Source organism: Vigna angularis, chromosome 4 (assembly GCF_016808095.1).
Source record: "Vigna angularis cultivar LongXiaoDou No.4 chromosome 4, ASM1680809v1, whole genome shotgun sequence".
In the NCBI taxonomy this organism is placed as follows: Eukaryota; Viridiplantae; Streptophyta; class Magnoliopsida; order Fabales; family Fabaceae; genus Vigna; species Vigna angularis.
Window position 1 is genome coordinate 39,030,369 of NC_068973.1, and position 21,604 is coordinate 39,051,972.

General features: G+C 29.7%; 2 protein-coding genes across 2 annotated transcripts; one reads left to right on the forward strand and one right to left on the reverse strand.

Moving 5' to 3' along the window:
* The first annotated feature begins 536 nt into the window (after positions 1 to 536).
* LOC108342479 (probable carbohydrate esterase At4g34215) lies at positions 537 to 3,414 on the forward strand. Its single transcript, XM_017580263.2, has 2 exons — positions 537 to 1,195; positions 2,948 to 3,414. Exons 1-2 carry the CDS (start codon positions 596 to 598, stop codon positions 3,269 to 3,271), a joined length of 924 nt encoding a protein of 307 aa, XP_017435752.1. The 5' UTR covers positions 537 to 595; the 3' UTR covers positions 3,272 to 3,414.
* Positions 3,415 to 8,909: 5,495 nt separating this feature from the next.
* On the reverse strand, positions 8,910 to 11,055 carry LOC108342393 (probable isoaspartyl peptidase/L-asparaginase 2). Its single transcript, XM_017580166.2, has 4 exons — positions 10,709 to 11,055; positions 9,963 to 10,196; positions 9,702 to 9,788; positions 8,910 to 9,627 (listed from the first exon to the last, which is right to left on the reverse strand). The coding sequence occupies exons 1-4, from the start codon at positions 10,868 to 10,870 to the stop codon at positions 9,130 to 9,132; spliced, it is 981 nt and encodes a 326-aa protein (XP_017435655.1). The 5' UTR covers positions 10,871 to 11,055; the 3' UTR covers positions 8,910 to 9,129.
* Positions 11,056 to 21,604: the final 10,549 nt, after the last annotated feature.

Genomic DNA, 21,604 nt, shown 5'->3' on the forward strand with positions numbered 1-21,604 from the left:
CAATTGTATTATTTCTATTTAAACAATATAAAAACTCAATTAAATAAAAAATATAAGAATAAAAATATAAAAAAAAAATTATTAAGTATTTTATTAAAACGGAATTCTCATCCAAACAAGATGGAACCAATTTAACAAAATAAATTATATTGAGTCTTTTAGATTCAATTAAATAAAATATTACTATAAAAACCAAAAACGAATAAAAAAATATAAATACAAGGAGCACCTCACTAATTAAACATTTAATTTTTTATCACATTATTTCTATTTTTATTGATTTTTTTTTTCTATGTTTCACTCTTTTGTCTAATGTTTCTACTTGGTAACGCAACCAGATCCTTGATCCCTTGGTCCTGAAAAAATAATTTTGCTAACCTCGTACAGTGATGATTACATTATTGTGTCCGCCAACCCATAATCCATGTTTAAGGGGTGCGTTTCATGCGCTAATGAAATTATCTGTATAATTAAATAGTGAAATAATTTAAACTATTAAAGAATAAGCATTGACAAATGAAGTGCGAAAAGCAAGTGAGAAACATTATAAATATACTATTCTACAGGTGGAGAAAGAGGTCCTCCATCAGACAACATGCCTTCCTTGCCAATGTTGCTACTGTTGCTATTCCTGATTCAACCCCGCCCAGTGAAGCCACAGGGCTACGGTAGGAACATATTCATATTAGCGGGTCAAAGCAACATGGCGGGTCGGGGCGGCGTAATCAACGACACGGCCACCGGGGTGACAACATGGGACGGCGTCGTTCCACCCCAGTGCCGTTCCAACCCCTCCATTTTGAAGCTCGACGCGCACCTGGTGTGGGTGGAAGCGCGTGAGCCGCTCCACGCGGACATCGATTATAAGAAGACCAACGGAGTGGGTCCAGGAATGGCATTCGCAAACTCGGTGTTGGGAAAACACCCAGAATTTGGTGTAATCGGTTTGGTCCCTTGCGCGATCGGAGGCACCACCATAAGCGAGTGGGAACGTGGAAAAGAGCTTTACAGTGAGACGATAAAGCGTTCGAAGGCATCGATGCGTGACGGTGGCACCATTCGTGGCTTGCTTTGGTACCAAGGGGAAACCGATACGGTGAACCTACACGATGCACAGTTGTACCAACGACGACTCCACAAGTTCTTCTTGGATGTTCGTGATGATCTGCAGTCTCCATTGCTTCCTATTATCCAGGTTTTTTTCTTTTTCGATTATTTCTTCAAAGCATTACATTACATTATTCATTAAATTTTGGTAGATTTGGTTTGGTTTCGCCTTCTGTTAGTTGAATACATGCTTTCAAGACAAAGTAGTTGCTGCTCATATAAACTTTTTCTTCAACTCTTTTAATTCGGAGTGAAGTAATATCCGCCACCATTTACGTATGTCGGGTCAAATACAAAAGACTGAGCCGGCCTTAGATAATATTATATTTTTCGTTAGTGATTGGGACAGAGGAATCTCCCTTTTCTAGGTAACTTCGGATACCAACTATATGCCCTGTTAGATTTCAAATCTCGAAAATCCCATATATAATAAAATCTTTTTAATATATTTTTTATTATATCACCGATTTTTATTTTTATCTTCCTTCTTTTTAAAATATTTTGTAAATATTCATGTTTTTTTTTTATCTAATGTTATCATTATAAACGGTTTAACCACTCTTTGTAATCTATGCTGAACATATATTTTGGCAATATATAAATTTAGAAATCCAACCTTTTCATATACTTTAATAGCTCAAATAATTTGGATCATAATTTGTTAAGCATATTACTTTCTTTAATTATATATTTTCATTATAATACCTGCTTCATAGCAAATAAGAATCAATAATATGATTTTTGGGTGTAGCAACCTATGGTCATTGGTGAAGCAAGTATACTTAAAATGTAGACTTGGTGGTCATTGTAACGGTAAAATATAGGCATTCAGTATCAATGATGTGGACTTACTCCAACCATGATGACCAGTCAACTAACCCATTCACCAACCAAAATTTAGGTCTCTTTTTTCTAATCTTTAGAATAATTTTTTAATGTGAAACATATAACTAAAATTAATTTAAAATATGCTTTAATTACGTTTAACAGTTAAAGTTAATCTTATAGAAATTAATTCTTCCCGTTTTTAAAATAATCACACTTGATTTTGCTAATATATACAGGTTACACTTTAGAAAATTGGAAAATGAATAATAACCCTTGATTGAGAAATTAAAAATTTAAATTTCAAGAAATAATTAATATATACAGTCATAAATTTAATTCTTGACCTCTTTTAAAGTAAGAACTTTACTTCGAAAAATAAAATCATGTAAACACGTTACTTGGACTTTGAGGGAGAGATATGTTTCACTTTTCAAGAACAATAGTAAAATATCCTCAATTTTCGTACAATTTCATAATTTTGATTTTGTTAAATATATTATTTTATTTTTTTATTTTTAATTTATTTGTTATTATTCTCTATTTACATTTTGGTTTTAGTTTATAAATTATTTAATATAAATAAAATATTATATATATATGTTTAACAAAAAGAAATTAATTTCATATATAATTTTTATCATATATACAAATTTTATGTACCTTATAAATTGTTTCAATAATTTTGTGCCAATACATCATTAAAATTAAAATCCGATTTGATTCAATATATATATATATATATATATATATATATATATATATATATATATATATATATATATATATATATATATATATATATGGCTTTTCTAGATTTAAAATTCCATTATCCTGTTGAAGCAGAGTAAGGTTGAGTTTACAATATAATAAATGGTTTCGTATAGGAAGATTCCTGTCAATTCAAAATGTAATTACTGCTCTATCAAAACAGGTATCAGTCTCTATTTATAATATTGTGTCCAAATTCAAGAGACGTGAATGTGATTGGTCCAAATTTTGTGTGATTTTGTAGGTAGCATTGGCATCTGGATCAGGCCCTTACATAGAGATAGTGAGACAAGCCCAACTGGGCACTGACCTCCTCAACCTGAGGACTGTGGACGCACATGGTTTGCCTCTTCAGCCCGATGGGCTACACCTCTCCACTCCGGCCCAGGCTCATCTTGGACAAATGATGGCTGATGCGTTCCTTCAGTTCGTACCCTCTTCAAACTTAAATTACAATCTCAGCCCAATTCGTAACGAGGCCATAAGGCTTTACAACTGTACCTTTTGTGTTTACAAGCTTCCCTTGTTCATGACACTTCTCTCAATTTTGCACAAATCTGTCCTATAGCAGCATTCTTTTGCGATTACCATTTTCACCCATAATAGTTATAACACAATCATGTAATTAGACATCAACTCCGCAAGAAAATTGGAGCAGTGTACGAATCATTTAAATTCAAATTAAAGTATGAGTTCTTAGTTTACTCGCCGTTACCATTATGATAAATCATCTATCATATAACGCAATTAATTACTAAAATCTCAATTCAAAGTATACTCGAACAATACCAATTTTACAAAAAAGAAGCTAACAATTACTGAACTAAGATACCACTTCTATTGTATGATGATTCAATCAATCATAATCAGAGTTGTCAATAATAACTCAGATAGCCAATCATAAAACCGATTACGAATCACGAGTTCAGATAAATAATCAAACTGCACACGTGATGTGAGATTGAACCTAGACGGTTACTAGAGAAATCAGATGATCAATTACTAGTTCAAAGAGCAAGCCAACAATCTCAGTAGGTCACTAAAGAGATTGACCGACCATGCATTAGACCAGATGGTCAACCCCTTACGCGAAGAGCAAGCGGGTGAGCCCGACAAGTCACCAAACAAATCAGTCAGCCATGAATCAGACTAGATAGTCAACCTCAAGTCCAGAGAGTGAGCCAACAAGCCTAACAGGTCACCAAATAGACTAGTCAACCATGCATTAGATCGATCGTGAACCCTCAACTAGAATTGCAAGGCAAGAAGCCTGACAAGTTATTAAACAGGTCGACCATGCATTACATTTGATAGTTAAGCATTAGCTCGAAAAACTGGTCATTGAGCTTGGATGGTTATCAAATAGGTTGATCAATTGTGTATTAGTTTGGATGGTCAACCACCAAGTTAGCAAACAAGCCATTGGACCAGGATAGTCACCTAATAGATTATCTAGTCTTAAATTAAACCAATTAGACTAAACAATACCAATGCAAATTAACCATAAAATTAATTAACTGAAGGTTAAAGTATTATTCACCTTTGGATTATAATTAGTTCAACTTTAAAGTTGACAATAAAACCTATAAATAAAAATTTTAGATATGATGATATATTATATTCATTAATTATAGCATTAATTGCTATATGTTAAAGTTAAAAATTGAAATGACTTTGACTTAAGATTATCTTATACAAATACCATATAATTGGTCTGTAAAAAAATATGTTTTTGTCTTTAACTAACGAAGGAGGAGACATTTTTCCTTCTTATCCATTGATATTTTGTTTAAGTAGACCACACCCTTCATTATGCTTTTGTTTTAAATCTAATATAATTCATTCGAGCTTAATCTAATATCAATAATCCCAACGCAAAACTCAATCTTAAGGGTTTATATTGAGTCTATTTACTCCTATTTTTAAACTCGTATATTATATATTAGATGATAAGTTAAAGTTACAATATAAGTTACAAAAGCAATAAATCACATAGCAAAAGCAATAAATCACATAGCAACTCTTTGCTCCTTAAAGCAATTACCAAAACAATGTCACGTAGAAAGGTGTTAATACGAATTAAAATATTTAAAGATAAAATAAAATATGATAATTTATCCTATATTCATATTTAGAAAACGAATAAAGAAGACTTATTTAAATTAAGCGAATTAGTTTATATAAAAAAAAATGGTAGTATATGTGGCATTTGGGTGTTGATGAAAGAAGAAGAAATCTCCACTGGCTTTGAAGCGATAACTATAAAAGGGAAAAAGTGGGCAAACAGCAACACGGCATCAACGGTCCGAGATATTCTATATTCATACATTTTGAATTTGAAATTGAATTTTAGGAATTATGTGAAATAAAATATAGACAGCTGGACACAATGCATGTCACGAATCATTATTAACAAAAACAAGTAATTTGTGAGGAGTACCCAAGTTTGGCTTTGGACCTTATGAAATCATCATAAACACCATCTTTTCTTATCTTTATTTTATTTTATTAATTTTCTTTAGTAAAAACTACGTTTCAAACATTATCTTTAAGAGAACATAATATTAGACCTACGAAATTCAATAATGTGGTTTTCAAAACTTGATAATTTATTACTCGGTCGAGTCCACAATAGAATGGCGTGTGCGTATATAAACAATATAACTTCATTTTAGATAAAAAATATATTATTAAAATTCATAATTTAGCCTTTTTTTAAAGGAAATACTCGCATAATCTCATAATTAACAAAACACAGTTTTCTCCTGAAAATATTATTCGTACTATGATGTTGTTAGCATTAATGATTTATCATAACATTAGATTAAAGTAAATGTTAATTTACAGATTAACATAACATTAATGATTTTAAACTATGATGAAAAAAAATTAATAGAAAGAAGTAATATTGCTTTTAAAATTGTTGTTAGCATTCTGCATTAAAGACACATTAATGATAAGAGTAATTTTGTTTACAAGCAAAGAAGTATTCTTGTACCCATATAAAAGAAATAGTTAATGCAGTAAGTTGTATCAAGAGAGTCTTCTGATAAAAGTACTGGTCAAATAATTAATAATATTTGTTTATAGAAATTTAGGGGACGGCACGGATACTATGGAGAATGCATTATTATGTATCAATAATATTTTTTAATTTTGAATTAGTACTGAGAGTTGGTTTGTATTTACCTAGTTAATTCCTTCAAAAATTTACAATTAATTTAAAAGTATACATAAAATTAAATGATTTAAGTAATAACAATATAAGCATTTTTTTTCAAGAACTATTCACTTGCACATGATGAGTGGGAATATACAATTGAGAATATAAAAGATAATTTATAATAATTGCATCCGAAATTTATTTCGTGTTCCTTTAAGTTGTGAATAAACAAAATGACTCATTTATTTTTTATTCAAAAAAAGCATTGTAGTGTTCACCAATTTTTTTAACATATCTTTCAGTTATAAGATTGAGTCACTAAACACTTTCACGATCCTTCTCCTCACGTTCATGGTTCGTTAATTCAGTCGGTGTGTACCTATTAAAGATATTTCGATGTCAAAGTCAATAATTAAAGTAAATGTGTCCATCTACCTGTTACCTTTGACTTACCTTTATAGTTTTCTAGCGTGGGCCTAGGATTAGAATGTTTTAATCTCGGCCCAATTCTGATCTGGTAGGCTTAATTCGTGATTTGCTTTAATTTCCTTAATCATCATTTGTGTGCGCTTATGAGACCGGCCGTTCATACCGATCATATATCTTCTATGAATAGACGGTCTTGTCGTGAGCAAGATCGTCCGGTCATACGATAACACATATATTTAAACTTTAAATATAATTGGTTTTCTTTCCTTCATATACCTTATTTTTTACTGTACAATAGTATTATAGAAAATGTATTACTTAACAAAATGAGACCACTGCAATAATATACTTTCTTTTGTTGTTGTATTTCACAAATTACTTGAAAAATATTTATAGTAAAGAAAAAACTATTATGACCTCAATATGTTTTCATAATTATCTTTTCATTGGAATGTTTATTTCTTTATGCATTTGGTCTTGATTTAAATATTGTTATAGAAATTATGGTCATTTAACTTATTGCGTGTTTTTGAAAATTATATTCCTTTATATATATTTTATGTCGATTTAGATGTATATATATACTTTTACTGAAGTATTATTGTATATATTCAGTTTAACAAGTATATTAAGTCACATAATTTAACAAGACTTATTTAATTTGTTAATCTAAAATATTAAAGAAATATTTTGAGATATATTTGTTAATGTAAATATTTATATAATAATAATGTATGACCAAATTTTGATAATCTAATTACATTAATGATTTAATTTCGATAATTTAATTAGATTGTAATATTTCTCATATATATCCGATAACTTTGGAAACAACTACAAAAACTTATTCACCATATAGTTTGAATGTTTGCAGCAATGCTGTGAACAAATTGAAAATATGTTTTAAAGAATGAATTAAACTGTTAGATAGACTATTTACTAAAAAAACTGATCTGTTCTTTTAAATATTACTACTACGTTAAGATAAACATATAATTTAATGCATAATTATCACAATTTAAACCTTCAAACAAAATACATATAAAAAAATTAAGGTTTAATCATTCACGAAGTCCCTTTTTTTTTCGTAAAATCTCAATTTAATCCTTTTATTTTTGGAAATCTCAATTGGGTCCTAAATTTATGAAAATTGCAACAATTGGATCCTTTTCGTTAAATTGTCTCCAACGGTGTTAATATGTGTGTTTGACGTGACACGTTGTAATCAGTTTCTTAACTGACGTGGCTGATTGAAGTAGGGCAGCTGAAGCACATGGATAATTCAATTTTTTAAGTAAAAAAAATGAAAGTTTTAAAGCAAAATTGGGATTGAAAATATTATTTTATCGAATTAGGGATTAGGATTCTTCTGAGTTTTTCTAGGATTCGTCCAAAGTTCAATCCAGTTCAGAAATTGGGGTATCATTTTGGGGATTTAGGGTTCAATCGGTATATCTCTGACAAAGACATGCACTGAAGCAGTGGCACAGAAATGGCAGAAAGGATCACAAACCAAACTCAAACCTTTGCTTTGACAACTCTCGACAACGTTCATATTCTTAGAGCAAAACCTTCGTATTCTTAAAAAACGTGTATTCATGCTCAAATCACAAAACACTAGAAACCAGAAGCAGTTTCCTCAGACTCAGAAACATGCAGAAACGATTTCTGCTTCATAATTGAGAAACGGACACAAAACGCTCAAAATCTCATTTAATAATACTATAAAAATAAGTGAAGAAATCAGAAGAATCTTTCCCCAGAGTCAAAGGTTACAATAAAGTCTGAAAATTTCAAATAAAAATTAAGAGAAAAAAAATTACCAGCTAAGACTGAGAAAGAAATCAAGTTAACTACCAACCAAGTGCAGTATAGAAGTATTCACTTCACTTCAATGTTCACACCCACTATTCAAAAATCAAATTCTTTCAACTGTTCTCTCTCTACAAATGAAATTAGGAATTGGGATTCTTCTGAGTTTTTTTTTAGGGTTCGTCCAAAGTTCAATCCAGTTCAAAAATTGGGGTATAATTTTGGGGATTTAGGGACGAATCCTAAATATAATGTAGTATTATTCTTTCATTTGATAAAATAACATTCTCAATCCCAATTTGGCTTTAAAACTTTCATTTTTTTTACTTAAAAAATTGAATTATCCACGTGCTTCAGCTGCCCTACTTCAGTCAGTCACGTCAGTTAAGAAACTGACTACAGCGTGCCACGTCAAACACACACTAACGCCGTTGGAGACAATTTAACGGAAATGATCTAATTGTTACAATTTTCATAAATTTGGGATCTAATTGAGATTTTCAAAAACAAAGGAACTAAATTGAAATTCCACACGAGAAAAAGGGACTTAGTGAATGATTAAACCAAAAATTAATGTTGATTAGAGGTTTCATTTATGATAAATATTCTTAATTTTCAATGACTCAATAATTTTTTTTAAAAACCTTAACCATCTTTTTAATAATTTTTTTATGAATCATTATTTTATTAGTTTAAAATAGAGCAATCAGTAAAATAAATTATCAAAAGTTAAAAAACATTTTTCTTTCTCGTGTTGTCAGATTAAATTTTGTTTGCTTGGTTTGTACTGGCTGACACGAACTGCAGCAAATTAGCGGTTGTTGGATATGTGAACAAAACATGAATGACGTACTTATGGAAACATGGCATCTCTGTCACACCCAAACGAAATTCAAAAGAGCTAATGCTAATTTCTACCGGTAATAGAACCCCAACATTGATTTAAAAATAAAAAATAAATAAAAAGTGCAGAACCAAACCAAAATGAAGAAAAAAAAAACGTTTTATTTTCTTAGTATTTTCTAGTCCCAGATTCCGACCTCCATGAATCCGTCCTCGGTGGCGCAGCCCCTGAACATGGCGTTACAGTTGAAGCCATAAGCGACGTCACCGGTATTTGAGACGGCGATCAGCCCTGCTTTCCCTTCGTCCAGGCGGTGCTTGATCACAAAGTCCACAGCCTGCTGCAGTGGCAGTCCTTTGTATTCCATCACTGCAGCCACCTCACGCGCCAGCGTGCCTCGTATGATAGCTTCACCTTCCCCAGTGCACGAAACCCCACACACTCCACAAGCGTAAGTCCCTGCACCTATCAGAGGCGAGTCACCGATTCTTCCACTCTTCTTGTTCATCAAACCTCCTGTCGACGTCGCAGCCGCACACCTCCCCTCCTTGTCCACCACCACACACCCCACCGTCTCCGGCGCGTACACGCTTATTGGCAGTCCATTCATCTGCAACGGACTCTCGGCCCCCACACCGCAACTATCGTATCCAGCCGTTGGAATCCGATAATCAAACTGCATCGTAAACCAAACAAAACATTCCTTAATTTATTTTCTATTTTATTCAATAAAAAAAAATGTGTTCGTACCAGGATTGTGTTTGCCTCCTTTGCCAGTTTCAGCATTCCGACATTTTCAGGAGTAATGAAGTATTCGTTCTCCACTACCTCCACACCCTGTTAACCGGCCAACATTGTTTGTGTTATTATATTACAATATATAAATTTGCTCTGAAATAAAGTGAACATGTGTGATAAACTGTGGTGTGATGATGATGTCGCACCAGTGAGGCTGTGACAGTTTCTTATCTTGTATGCAGAAGAAAAGGAACCGTTAATAGAAGAAAGAACCTGTTGTCTGGCGAATTCTTCAGCGCCGTTAAAGGCGAGGTAGGAATGTGGAGACTTGTCCATGACAAGGCGAGCGAGTGAGACGGGGTTTTTGACGGTGGTGAGGCCCGAAACGGCGCCGCATCGTCTCTTGGAACCGTCCATGATACTTGCCTCCATTTCCACTGTTCCCTTTTCTGTCAGGGCGGATCCTCGACCCGAGTTAAACAGGGGATCCGTTTCCAGTTCCCGTACCTGCATCCACAATACCAAATCACTCCGACGCCACTAAATAAACACCAATTCATAGAATAAATAAATAATCTCGATCACATTTTAGGCAATAGATATATTTATCATCATCAAGGTTTTGATATAAAAGGGTCCGGAGAGCAACTTTGATTGAAGCGTTAACATTTTGGACACTGCACAACTATGACAGCAACCGCGACCGCGACCGCTACGACATTTCTTGAGTTTGATTATTATACTGTTATTCATTCCACGGGTTCTGTATTTCTTGTACTCGGTTAAAGAATGCATGCATGGAGAACTAGGCATGCAGGAAGCCGCCGGAAAACATTTTCTGTTAAATTAAAATCTTTCAGCGTTTTCCACAGATTTAAATGCAAAATTGGTCCGAGAATCGCGAGAGAACGCCATGGCACGAATGGGTATAGATTCGTTTGGAAAATGGTAAGGGCAAAGAAAGGACATGCAAGAGGGAGAGAGAGAGAGAGAGAGAGAGAGAGGAAAGAATTACGTACGACAAGTTCGACAACGTCGACGGCGGAAGCATTGGAACGAAGGGCAGAGATGCCAAGATTAAGACAGCGAGTAAGGAGTTGTTTGGCTTGCTCCTGACGGTGCGGTGGGAGATTAGGATCCACGCCTGCGCCACCATGCACCGCTATTGCCCAGCCCCCCATGATATTATTTCTCTTTATTCTATGTATGCAGTTGTTTATCGTTTTGTGTTGTGTTTGGGGTAGAAGTTGGTTGGTGGTTTTATAGGGAAATTCGGACTTGAAAGTGATTATCTGGTGTAGTTAAATCTGGGTTAGGGTTGAGGGAGGGAAAGTGGTACGCGGTCGTTTCGGATGCATGAGAGTTGTTGTCCCTGACTTGGACAACTCGGATTCCTTATCAACTACGAAGGAAGGGTGCGTATTCCGAACTTGCCCTTTCCCCAGTTTGTGCAGAATTAGTCAGACTTCGGTGTCCAACGCTGCTCTCTTCTGTCCCTGTTTTCCTCTCACTATTGGATATGGGAGGGGCCAAGATTCAACTTATTCTTTTCATGCTTTAAATTAATCATTATTATTCATTAAATACAATCCCTTCAATTAACACATTTACCTTTATTATATTAACTAAATCACATTTTAGATATATTTCATCAATCAAACTAATTCATAATTATTTATATTTTGAGAATAACACTAAACTTATTTTTTCTTGTATTCGAAACTCAATGAAGTAATTTTTTATGAAATTATGTAATTTAATATATTTAATACTATTCATATGTATCAAACAAACATTCAACATCTCACTCATAATAACAATTTGCCATTATACGAAAATTTAATAAAAAATAAGATAAAAAAAATACAAAACATTAAAAGATCACACCAAATTAAAACACACAAAAAAATATATCTATTATAACAAAATATTCATAAAAGATATGAAAATTATATCTATAAAAAAATTAAAATAAATACATAAAGATAAAACGCTAAATCATTAATATTATTCTCTATTAATCAAAACTAAATTAACTAATTTATCATGATAATGATTTTCCTAAAGAAAAAAAGAAATTTTTTGAATTACACTTACTTACAAAAATACAAACACTAACATTATTTTTCTCTAAATCTCTTAAAACTATTCATTAATCCAAAAAATTATGAGAAACTAAAAAAAATCATTCTTCAACTAAAGTTTTTGAAATTTTTTTAATAAATCATGCTCCAAACTATAAATAGTTTTCAAAGTCAACATAATTTGTTATGATATGTAAGAAATATTTTGTAATGACGGTTTCTATTTTTTTTAGTTTACTTTGATAATGATTATTAATGACTAACATTACTTTTCAATTTTTATTATCATAAAAAACATATAAACACAAATTGGTTAAACCTATGTTTGCATTGGTTAAAAGTACATATTTAATTTTACCCCCTTTTAGTAGATAACATACATATAATGCAAAAATGTAAAGATTATTCAGTTTAATAAATAATATGCACATTACATTACATATTGTTGTTGTATATTGCCAAATTAGAGTATATGGTTATCTTAACTAAATAAATATATGCATACATATAAAAAATAATATTATAAATACGTATTAATTAAATATATAACATATATAATTTATGTCAAATATGTATACTTCGATGTTCTTTTTTATATAAAACCTCATTGTGGAAGCTAAGACAGATCTTTGTCGCTCTAAATTTTTATATATTATAAAAAATTAATATATAATTTTAAAAAATATATATTTTTTAATATGTTTTAAATATCTGGTGTGAAAAAAACTTATTCATCTATGTAAAGATTTTTATAATGTTATTGAATAAAAAAAAGCTTGTCAAAGGCTATCCATCACATCCGCAAAGAGATATAATAATAATTATTTTTTAAAATAAAAATATTTTTAAGTTTGAATTTATAAATTATGACCTATCATAACATCTGACTTACTTGAGAGTATTATGATGTAAATCTTGTGTAATTATCTTATCGTGACTTTTACACGTATAGTTAAATATCAATGACTTTTCACTATTAATCTGATGCCAAGTCTTCAAGTCTTCCTTATATTTCTCTACATGATATTTTTTTTCATTTGTTTCAGTGTTTTATTTAAACCTCAAATCTCATCTAGCCCGTAACATAATATCCACACAAAATTATTATTAGCTCAGCAGTATCTCCATAATATACATGTAATTACATAATCAATATTCATGTAATATCACTTAACTCAAATTCAAATAATGAATGTTAAGAAAGTTAAACTTTGAAGACATAAAAATGTATATATATTTCATTTTATTCAACTTATATTATAACCCATTTTTTGCAAGCAAATTTCATTTCACTGAGTAGATGCAATTAATCAAAATTAATAATTGTTCTAGAATTGAAATTCACTACACAAAAATCTCATTTGTTTGATAAATTTACATAATTCATTTGGTGAAAATATCATGTGATAAGTAAGATATGTCTAAAAGACATATCATCCCCAAACAACCCATTGTAACTTATATATCAAGTTTTAAACAACAATTTTAAATTTATTTTATATTCAACTCAAACAATTTATGACAATTTAAAATTCAACATCTATACGAAAAGACTCTAAAATGGTTTATATTAATCCAGTTTAAAAGTCAATATTTTCCGACAAACCTTAAGTTATCTAAGTTCACTTTTATCAATATTCAAATATTTTTATGCTAATTTGTTCCCATAAAATTTTCATACAGTCATGCATTCTCAATTTTATTATTCAAAACCCAACTATATATTTGAGATACAAAATCTTCTCATACAAGCACATTCTAAGAAAATTTACAAGTCCAGCATCAAAACCAATCCTCAATAACTTATGATTACCTATACTAGCAAAATCAATTAATCCGACAAATAAATTTAATTTTTCTTATCTAAAATGTGATTGTTCTTCAACCAAGAACAAAAAATGTTAGAATATGAAGGAAGTTAAAACTATATATTTTGAGACTTTTGTAATCTAGATAACCTTCAAACCACCAAAATACAAATAACACATTAAACTAATTGAGATGCCCATTTCTCATCTTACTAATTATGTAAAATTATAAACCTTTACTGTAAAAGTTTTAAAAAATACAAATGAGAAAAATCTATGAAATAAAAAAGAAACCTATACTAAAAGAAATTTTATCTGTTACACTTGATTTTCACTTAGACATTATCATAAGTGTAATCTAATAAAAAAACAAAAAATAACTTCTCAAAACTATGTAAATAATAGAAGAATAAAACATTAAATGAAAGAAAACAAATTATGATAATCAGATAATAATATTGTTATTTTTTTTATAATAACAAATATATTATTGTGACAGTTATCTGTAATAGAGATAAATATGTTTTATCAAAATTTATCAAGATATAGTAATTAAGACATTAAACATAATTATTAAAAAATTAATTACTTTAGAAACTACTAAATGATTTTCTCTTGTAATAAATGTATATTCGTTTGGACAATGAATAATTTGAGAAATACATTGATGACTTAAGTATAATGGTCAGTAAAATTAAACAAATCTTTTTATGGTAATAATTATTGCTTTAAAATGTCTATTTGAGAAAATTGAGTCCTCGAAAAATGTTAAAAAATGGTTAGTTGAAGCAGACATGTCTGTTCGCAGCAAATTGTCTCCCGTCGTCATGGACTGTTCTTAACAACAAACGGAGTACTTTTGATTATTTTAAAAAAATTAAAATGCCAAAACAGATAGTATGATCCCCAAGACTTTTGGCAAGGATATTATTACAACATCTATGTTTGACCATGTTTTAAACACGGTTTTCCTCCTTAAAAAAATTGAAATGAAAATACCATAACCACTTTTTACGTAAAACATACCATGTTTTTATTTAATTTTCATTTTTTTATTCTAAGAATTATTATAGGACATTGATTTATAATATCTCGGTTTAATTAATCATTTTACAGTAAAACTCGGGTGCAAAATGTCCAATTTGAACTTCTTTATTTTGTTTTTTATCGTCACTGCACGTATACAGTATTTTTTCAGAAGAATCTTGCAGTACCGATAATTTTATTTAAACGAGGGAATCTGGAATCCCGTTGGTTCACCGGGAAGTGTGACCTGAATCATTATTAAGTTTATTTTTCCATACATTTTAACTAATATTAATCAAAAGGTAAGATAACAGAATTAAAAAACTCAATAAAATTATTATTATAATATAGTTTCACCTTCAAATTTGATACTACGTGTTATAACAATTTCATTTCTAAATGCTTTGACAAAAAATTTCAATTTCTACAACTTAATGCAGATTATTATAGCGGATTAAGAATTTATAGAACCAATACACTTTAGAAAAGACAAAAAAAAAAGCCACAGTGATATTTCTGCAGGGTCCTGAAAACTCTGATTGACTTTCAAGTGTTTCAATTTTCCTATTTCGTTTTAAGTTTTACTTATATATTTTCAAAATTAAAAATAGTAATATTTTTTCATAATTTTAATAACATGTTCATAATTTTTTTTTTTACTTTTTATATATAAAAACTAATTAAAAGTTAGATAAAATGAAAATTATGATAATAATATAAACAATATAATCGTTGGATCACGAATAATAATTTTAGCTACTTATTAAATTTTATAATATAAAATATTGTTTAATAATTAAATATAATAAAACATGATATACTAATAAAATAACATAGAGATATGACAAAATAAAAGCAAATATGATTTGATTGGTTCGGTACAAGAAAACAAATAATAATAAAATATTACTTAAATTATGTTTTAAATAAAAGTTTAAATGAATTATGTTGAAAAGTAAATATAAAATTGGTAACATTATTTATAAGAAGTTTTGAGTTTATTGTTTATTTAAATGAATACTGGTGAGATGGATTCCAGTAGAAAGTTGAGGCGGCTATAGAAAATCGGGTAAGATCGGTGACTAATTAACACGATAAGTCACAGCTGATGCGTTATGCACGTGCTTACTTATTAACTGGCTCAACCCTTAACTTAATAAACAAATCTCAATTTGGATTATGAAATTATTTAGAAAATTTATGATTATAATAATTGATTAAGGGAAAGATAAGGTTGTGATTGGCTGTTTAAGATGACTAATGATCGCCATAGATATTAAGAGATAATGCTACGAACTTGTGTGGACCCAACCATTGTAGCTCTCACCAATACAAACCCAAACTAAGATATCTTATCTTCTTTACTTTTTAATCTCCAATTATAAAAAATACTTAATATATGCCATAAAATTATCAAATAATGCTTTTACTCCACTTTATTTATATAATCATCTAAAGTTCATTCAAAAGTAAATAATGTTTCCAAAATCTCAAATAATGTTAAATTGAATGGATTTCTTCTTTCAATATTTGTCAATTTGAAAAATACTCATAATTGTGTTTTCCTTCTAAAGTTTTTTATTACAGGTTATATTTTTCATGATTGATTGAGAAAATTTAATGACATCAAATTAATATAAAATAAAAATATTCCAAAAAAAAAAACTGATACTGTCTTGAATATATAAAAATAGCCCGTGCTGATAGGAAATTGACCAGCACTTCCCAACTTTTGGGGTAGGCTACTTTTTTGGGTAGGCCAGTAACACAAGAGTGACAGCGATTAATGATATCTTTTTTATGATTCAATTTCGTACCAAGAAATTTAAAAAATATATTTATTAATAAATTTTATTTCTTTCTCCATTTAAAGCACTGAAATTTTCCATTTTTTAAATTTATAAAAATACTTTTCAAACTTTTAATATCCTTGTATTCATTTTTTCCACTAAGACAGTGCAATTTTGATATCAAATTATAAGATTTGGACTTGTTTTTTATACGTGTGTATGAAATTTCATCATGAAGAATATATTCACGAAGAAATCGTGGCTCACATAATAATTTATATTTTATTAAGAGGTTAATTTCAATTTTTTTTAAATCAAAATTTTTTGAAAAGTTTTATTTTATGTAAGTTGATAAAAATTTAATGACTAATATATAATTCCGAATTGTAATGATTTTTTTTAATTTAATTTTGTTTATGTCCAATTTTCATTGTCACATTTATGTCTTAAAAGAAAAATTTTCCGATTTCTCTCTTAGTTTAGTGTTTTAACTCACTTTTCAACACGTATTACACAATTTGAATTCCAACATCAGACACTTGATTCCTTTCCACAATACTTACAACCACGTTGCACCTAGGTCTTTTCACAATTTCTTTTATGTATAAGATCAAAGATAATAGATGCATATAAATTTATTTTATTATGTCTTAATTTTGGATTTTTTTATATGTTATTGTGTCATATAATTTTCAGTGTACTTCGTATTTAATTTTAATTTAATAAAGCTTAAAGTATTTTTGAAATGTATTAATACTATTTTCAATTATATTATATAACATGAGAATTTTTGTGAGAGTAGGTATGTGATAAAATTGAAGTTCATGCAGATTATACAATAAGAATTTTTTTAATGTAAATTTATGCGGGTGTGGGTTTAAATGAATGAGTTCAGTTGTATATTTAATTGTTTCCATAGTGCATAAGTTTTACCGATGTGCTACATATTATTGTCCAAGTTAAAAGAACACACTAGTGTGATAAGTCCAAAAAAATAGTAAATTTTTATATGAAATTTTGGCACTTATGTTTTAAATTATGTACATTTGTATCAACTCGCCCCAATATAAAAAAGATGAAATGTAATCATATGTTTTCGAGTTGTTGATTAAAAGGAAATCATTTTATCCCTATTTTGTATATGTTCCAGGTAAATTAAGAGAGAAGAGAAAAGAGAGAAGAGCAAATCCTGCAACAATTCACCCAAACTAAAATGATCTCGCTTAAGCTAGATTCATCAGGAAGCCATTGATTTAAAAGTCATTTTCGCTTAAGCGAAAATGACTATCTTCTCCAAGAAGTTTCTTCTCGCTTAAGCGATAATCATCTAGCTTAAGCGAGAATTCAGACAATATATATACTCACGAGTCAGAAAGATAGGAAGAGACAGAGAGATGCGGAGAAAGAAGTTACCCAAAGAGTTTTTCTTCCACTTTAGTTGTAGGATCTTCTTCTTCATCGCTTAGAATGCTAATGGCTACGATGAGTGGGTGATCTTCTCTCTTGGGATTGAATGTTATTGATTCGAACTCGGATGTAATCTGGTGATATTTATATATAGCATTTTTGTTTTATTCAATATTGGTATTTTTGTTATGCTCTTAGTGCTTGATTCTATCTAATCAATAATTTCATGAATATGGGTTTTAGATTTGACTGAAAAGTATTTCTAAAATATGATCTGAACAAGAATGCTTGATATCCTGTGATGCTACACTTGAATATAATGTTGGACAGTTTGTTGAATATGTGAGAAATCAATATTTAAGGAATTGATCTTATGAATTTTATACCCGAGGAATCGGTATAAATGACTTTTGTGTGTTGCATCAATATTGGTAATTTCAGTTGTTATATGTTTATATTCATTTAGATTGCAGACGAGTGAGATAGATGAATTCAATCCCAACTTCTCGTATTAAACTTTCTTTAACTTATCTGCTGTTAATATTTTACTTTTACGCAACGTAGTATAAATTATCAAAATCCATTATGAATCAATTTGAATACCCTTGTATATATGCTGTTTGAGATAAATTTATCTATTTAATTGAAGTTGTTCCTCGTGAGATCGACACTCTAACTTAAAAATCATTATACTACAATTGACTATTGGTACGCTTGCCAAAAGTTCAACAAAGTGTCTCGTTTATTTTACCTTTTAACAATTATAAATACTGGAGGAAAGATCCTGTGATCTCTATTTTGTGCAATAGCAAAATAACTTGATATTTTTTATTTGAAAAGTATGGGTACTTGAATAATCATCATGCAATATTTTGAAGTCTTTGATGCTTAACTTTAACAAAAACTAGGATTTAAGAAGTAACGCAATGAACTTTGAATCATATAAAAATTACGAATGTGCTGAACTATTATATCAGAGGCACATTATTGAATAATATACTATCATGTCCGATCTCCAAATCTTTATATACCATAGTTTATTTCATCTTTTAATGAAGAAATCTCGATTGAGCAAGTCTAAGTACAAAAAAGGATTCAAAAGTTATCATCTAAATTGGCTTAATTTCTAAATATCTAACTATTCATAAAATAAACCAGAAAAAAAAATCAAAATCCTTATTTAGGTGACCAAGTTGATGATAAAATTGTACGTCCAAATTTTAATTTAAAAACCTGTCAGAATATCTAAATTGAGATTAGAGTGAACCATTTTAATGAAAAAAAAACTGTAGTCTTCTTCTTCATGTACTGCACCACGTTTCTCCTGGTCCCATGTGCTGTGCTAGCTAGTTCGTACCTGAATGGTTTGGAAAATTGCTACTTTATTTGTTTTTAAAAAGTAGAAGATATATGTGCAGAGACAGAGCGAAAATACATTTCTTCTGTCATCCAGAAAATTGAGAATTTTTATGTACAAAATGTAGCATAGGATTTACAATTTCTCAAATATAATAAAATTATTTGTTATATAATATTAAATTTGTTATATCTACCAAAAATAAAACTAATTTAAAAAATATATATATAAATATTAATTTTATTTATAAGTCAATTCTGTAGAAATTAACTTAGATCAGTTACGAGACAGTGGTGGTGGACAGAAGAATTCCTGTTGAACGAAGGTTTGGTTGTGGTCATAGTCAGGAAGGTAAAGTTGGTTTGTCTAAGATAAGAAATAACAAAATTCATATTTGAGTAGGTATCATTTAAAAGCGCAGTAAAAGAATTGGAAAATGATTGAACATAATTACTTTCCAAAGTTGGTTGGTATGTCATGCTTGGTCGAAATAGCTCATGAAAACAAACTGGGAAAGTTACAGAGCTAAAACTAATCGATCATGTGAAAATTCAAATGACCCTTGATTAATAAACTAATCTATGAAAATAAAATACAAAATAATAAAAATATCATATGATTAAATAAACCCATAATTCTTGACATAATCCCATCTTAGAAGTATCCCAATCTAATTTTAGGAAATAAAAAAAGAAAATATAATCTAACCCCGTTATATTATTTCATCTACCTATTTACGTGGTTACAGTTTTGATGCTTCTTTTGTGAGAATGTGACCTTAGAATCTAGTTCTGACTGCACATTTTCCACGTTATGTGAAGAAGCCCATGTGAAACACCCCCAAGTTGAAGGTTTTCACTTGCTGTTTATGGTATCGTTCTAACCTCCTTCTTCTTTTCTTTTTCCCCAACACGTATCTTAAGTTGAAAACAATTTTAATGAAGATAGCATTAAGTATTATACGTGGATATCATTCCTTCCTCATATTCAAGTCTTAATTGGCTACATTATTGGAAGTCGACTTCATTCTATAGCATCATTTATTTTCTTCTTGTTGGTGTTAACGCATCGATTATTCCAACTATATATAGCATCATTTATTTGCTTCTTCTTGGTGTTAGCGCACCAATTTCTAACTTTAAAAATCGATTTATTTACTATATTTAAATTGAAAAATATGTTTTTTATCTTGGAAACTGATGGTATATTTTAAAAGCTTTTCTATACAACATAATTCCGTATTTATAAGATCAAATTCTTAAACCTAAAATTACCCCAATATATATGTTTGCAGTAGTATGTATAATGGAGAGTTAATTTTTGACTCAGAAACATATGAGATGTGTGGTTATTGTAAATTGATTGTAAAATAAAATATGTTTTGTTGTGTTAGTTTTAAATTTGAAGGAAGAATGGTTGAATAGGAATAGTGTGGAGTAAGATAAATAATATGAATAAATTAGTAACGTGAAACTCGCACCTTAACAGAGTTAGGCAGTGTCAATTGATGGCACGTTGACATTGAGTTATGCATTTCAACCAAAGCAACCATTGAAAACGAAGATGTTTTACGTTGAAGTTAACAATGTACGAATGGAAAAGAACGTGAACGGTAATGCAATTTCCATACGATCGTGTATTTTCTTAAAAATGTTTTTGCCGTTTAATGGCCAACAAAACTGATTCTGAGGCTATCTTCCGCGTATGCTGAAATCTCTTTTCGTGTTTCAATGTCGCATCACTTTAATTTTATAACAACCAAGTACTGTTTCTTCTTATTGGTATTCCTTTGTGTTTCGACAGAATTTAGAATTCTAATAAAAAACATTCAAAGTTATCTGTTCTGATGTTTAGTTGTGCTGTTTTTTCTCTTCTTCTTATCCAAGTTGCGGGGGAGGGTATCTGCAAAAGACACTCTTATGCTCAAGTCAGTGACCTCGCGTACTAATCTTGTAATCAAGATTAGTTATCAGAGCTCTAAGTTCAGTTCAAAGTTCACTGTCTTTTTGCGAGACAAATATTTATAACTTATAATGAGCTTACCGTTAAGTCTGACTCATTAACCACCAATGAATGACAATATTAATTGTCAATAAATGAAAATTATTTTCATTAACTCCCCGACAGTTATTACTATTGATTACCTTAACGGCTGATTTTACCGATCGGTTAATTGACCTGAGAGATATCATCGGTCGGCCGACTCTTATGTACCTTTACCGTTGGATCGGCTTTGAGCCCATAGGAACACTTTGAATTTCCCTTTTTTATCATTATTTTAGATAAATCTACATTCAAAATGTCTTAAATGTTCCTTATTAAAAAATCACCTATTGTTTATTTCTATCAATATTTTGCTCTGTCTTAATTCTATTTCAAATCTATAATTATATCCAATATAATAATAGTATCTGTTCATATAAATTATTACATGAAAATGTTT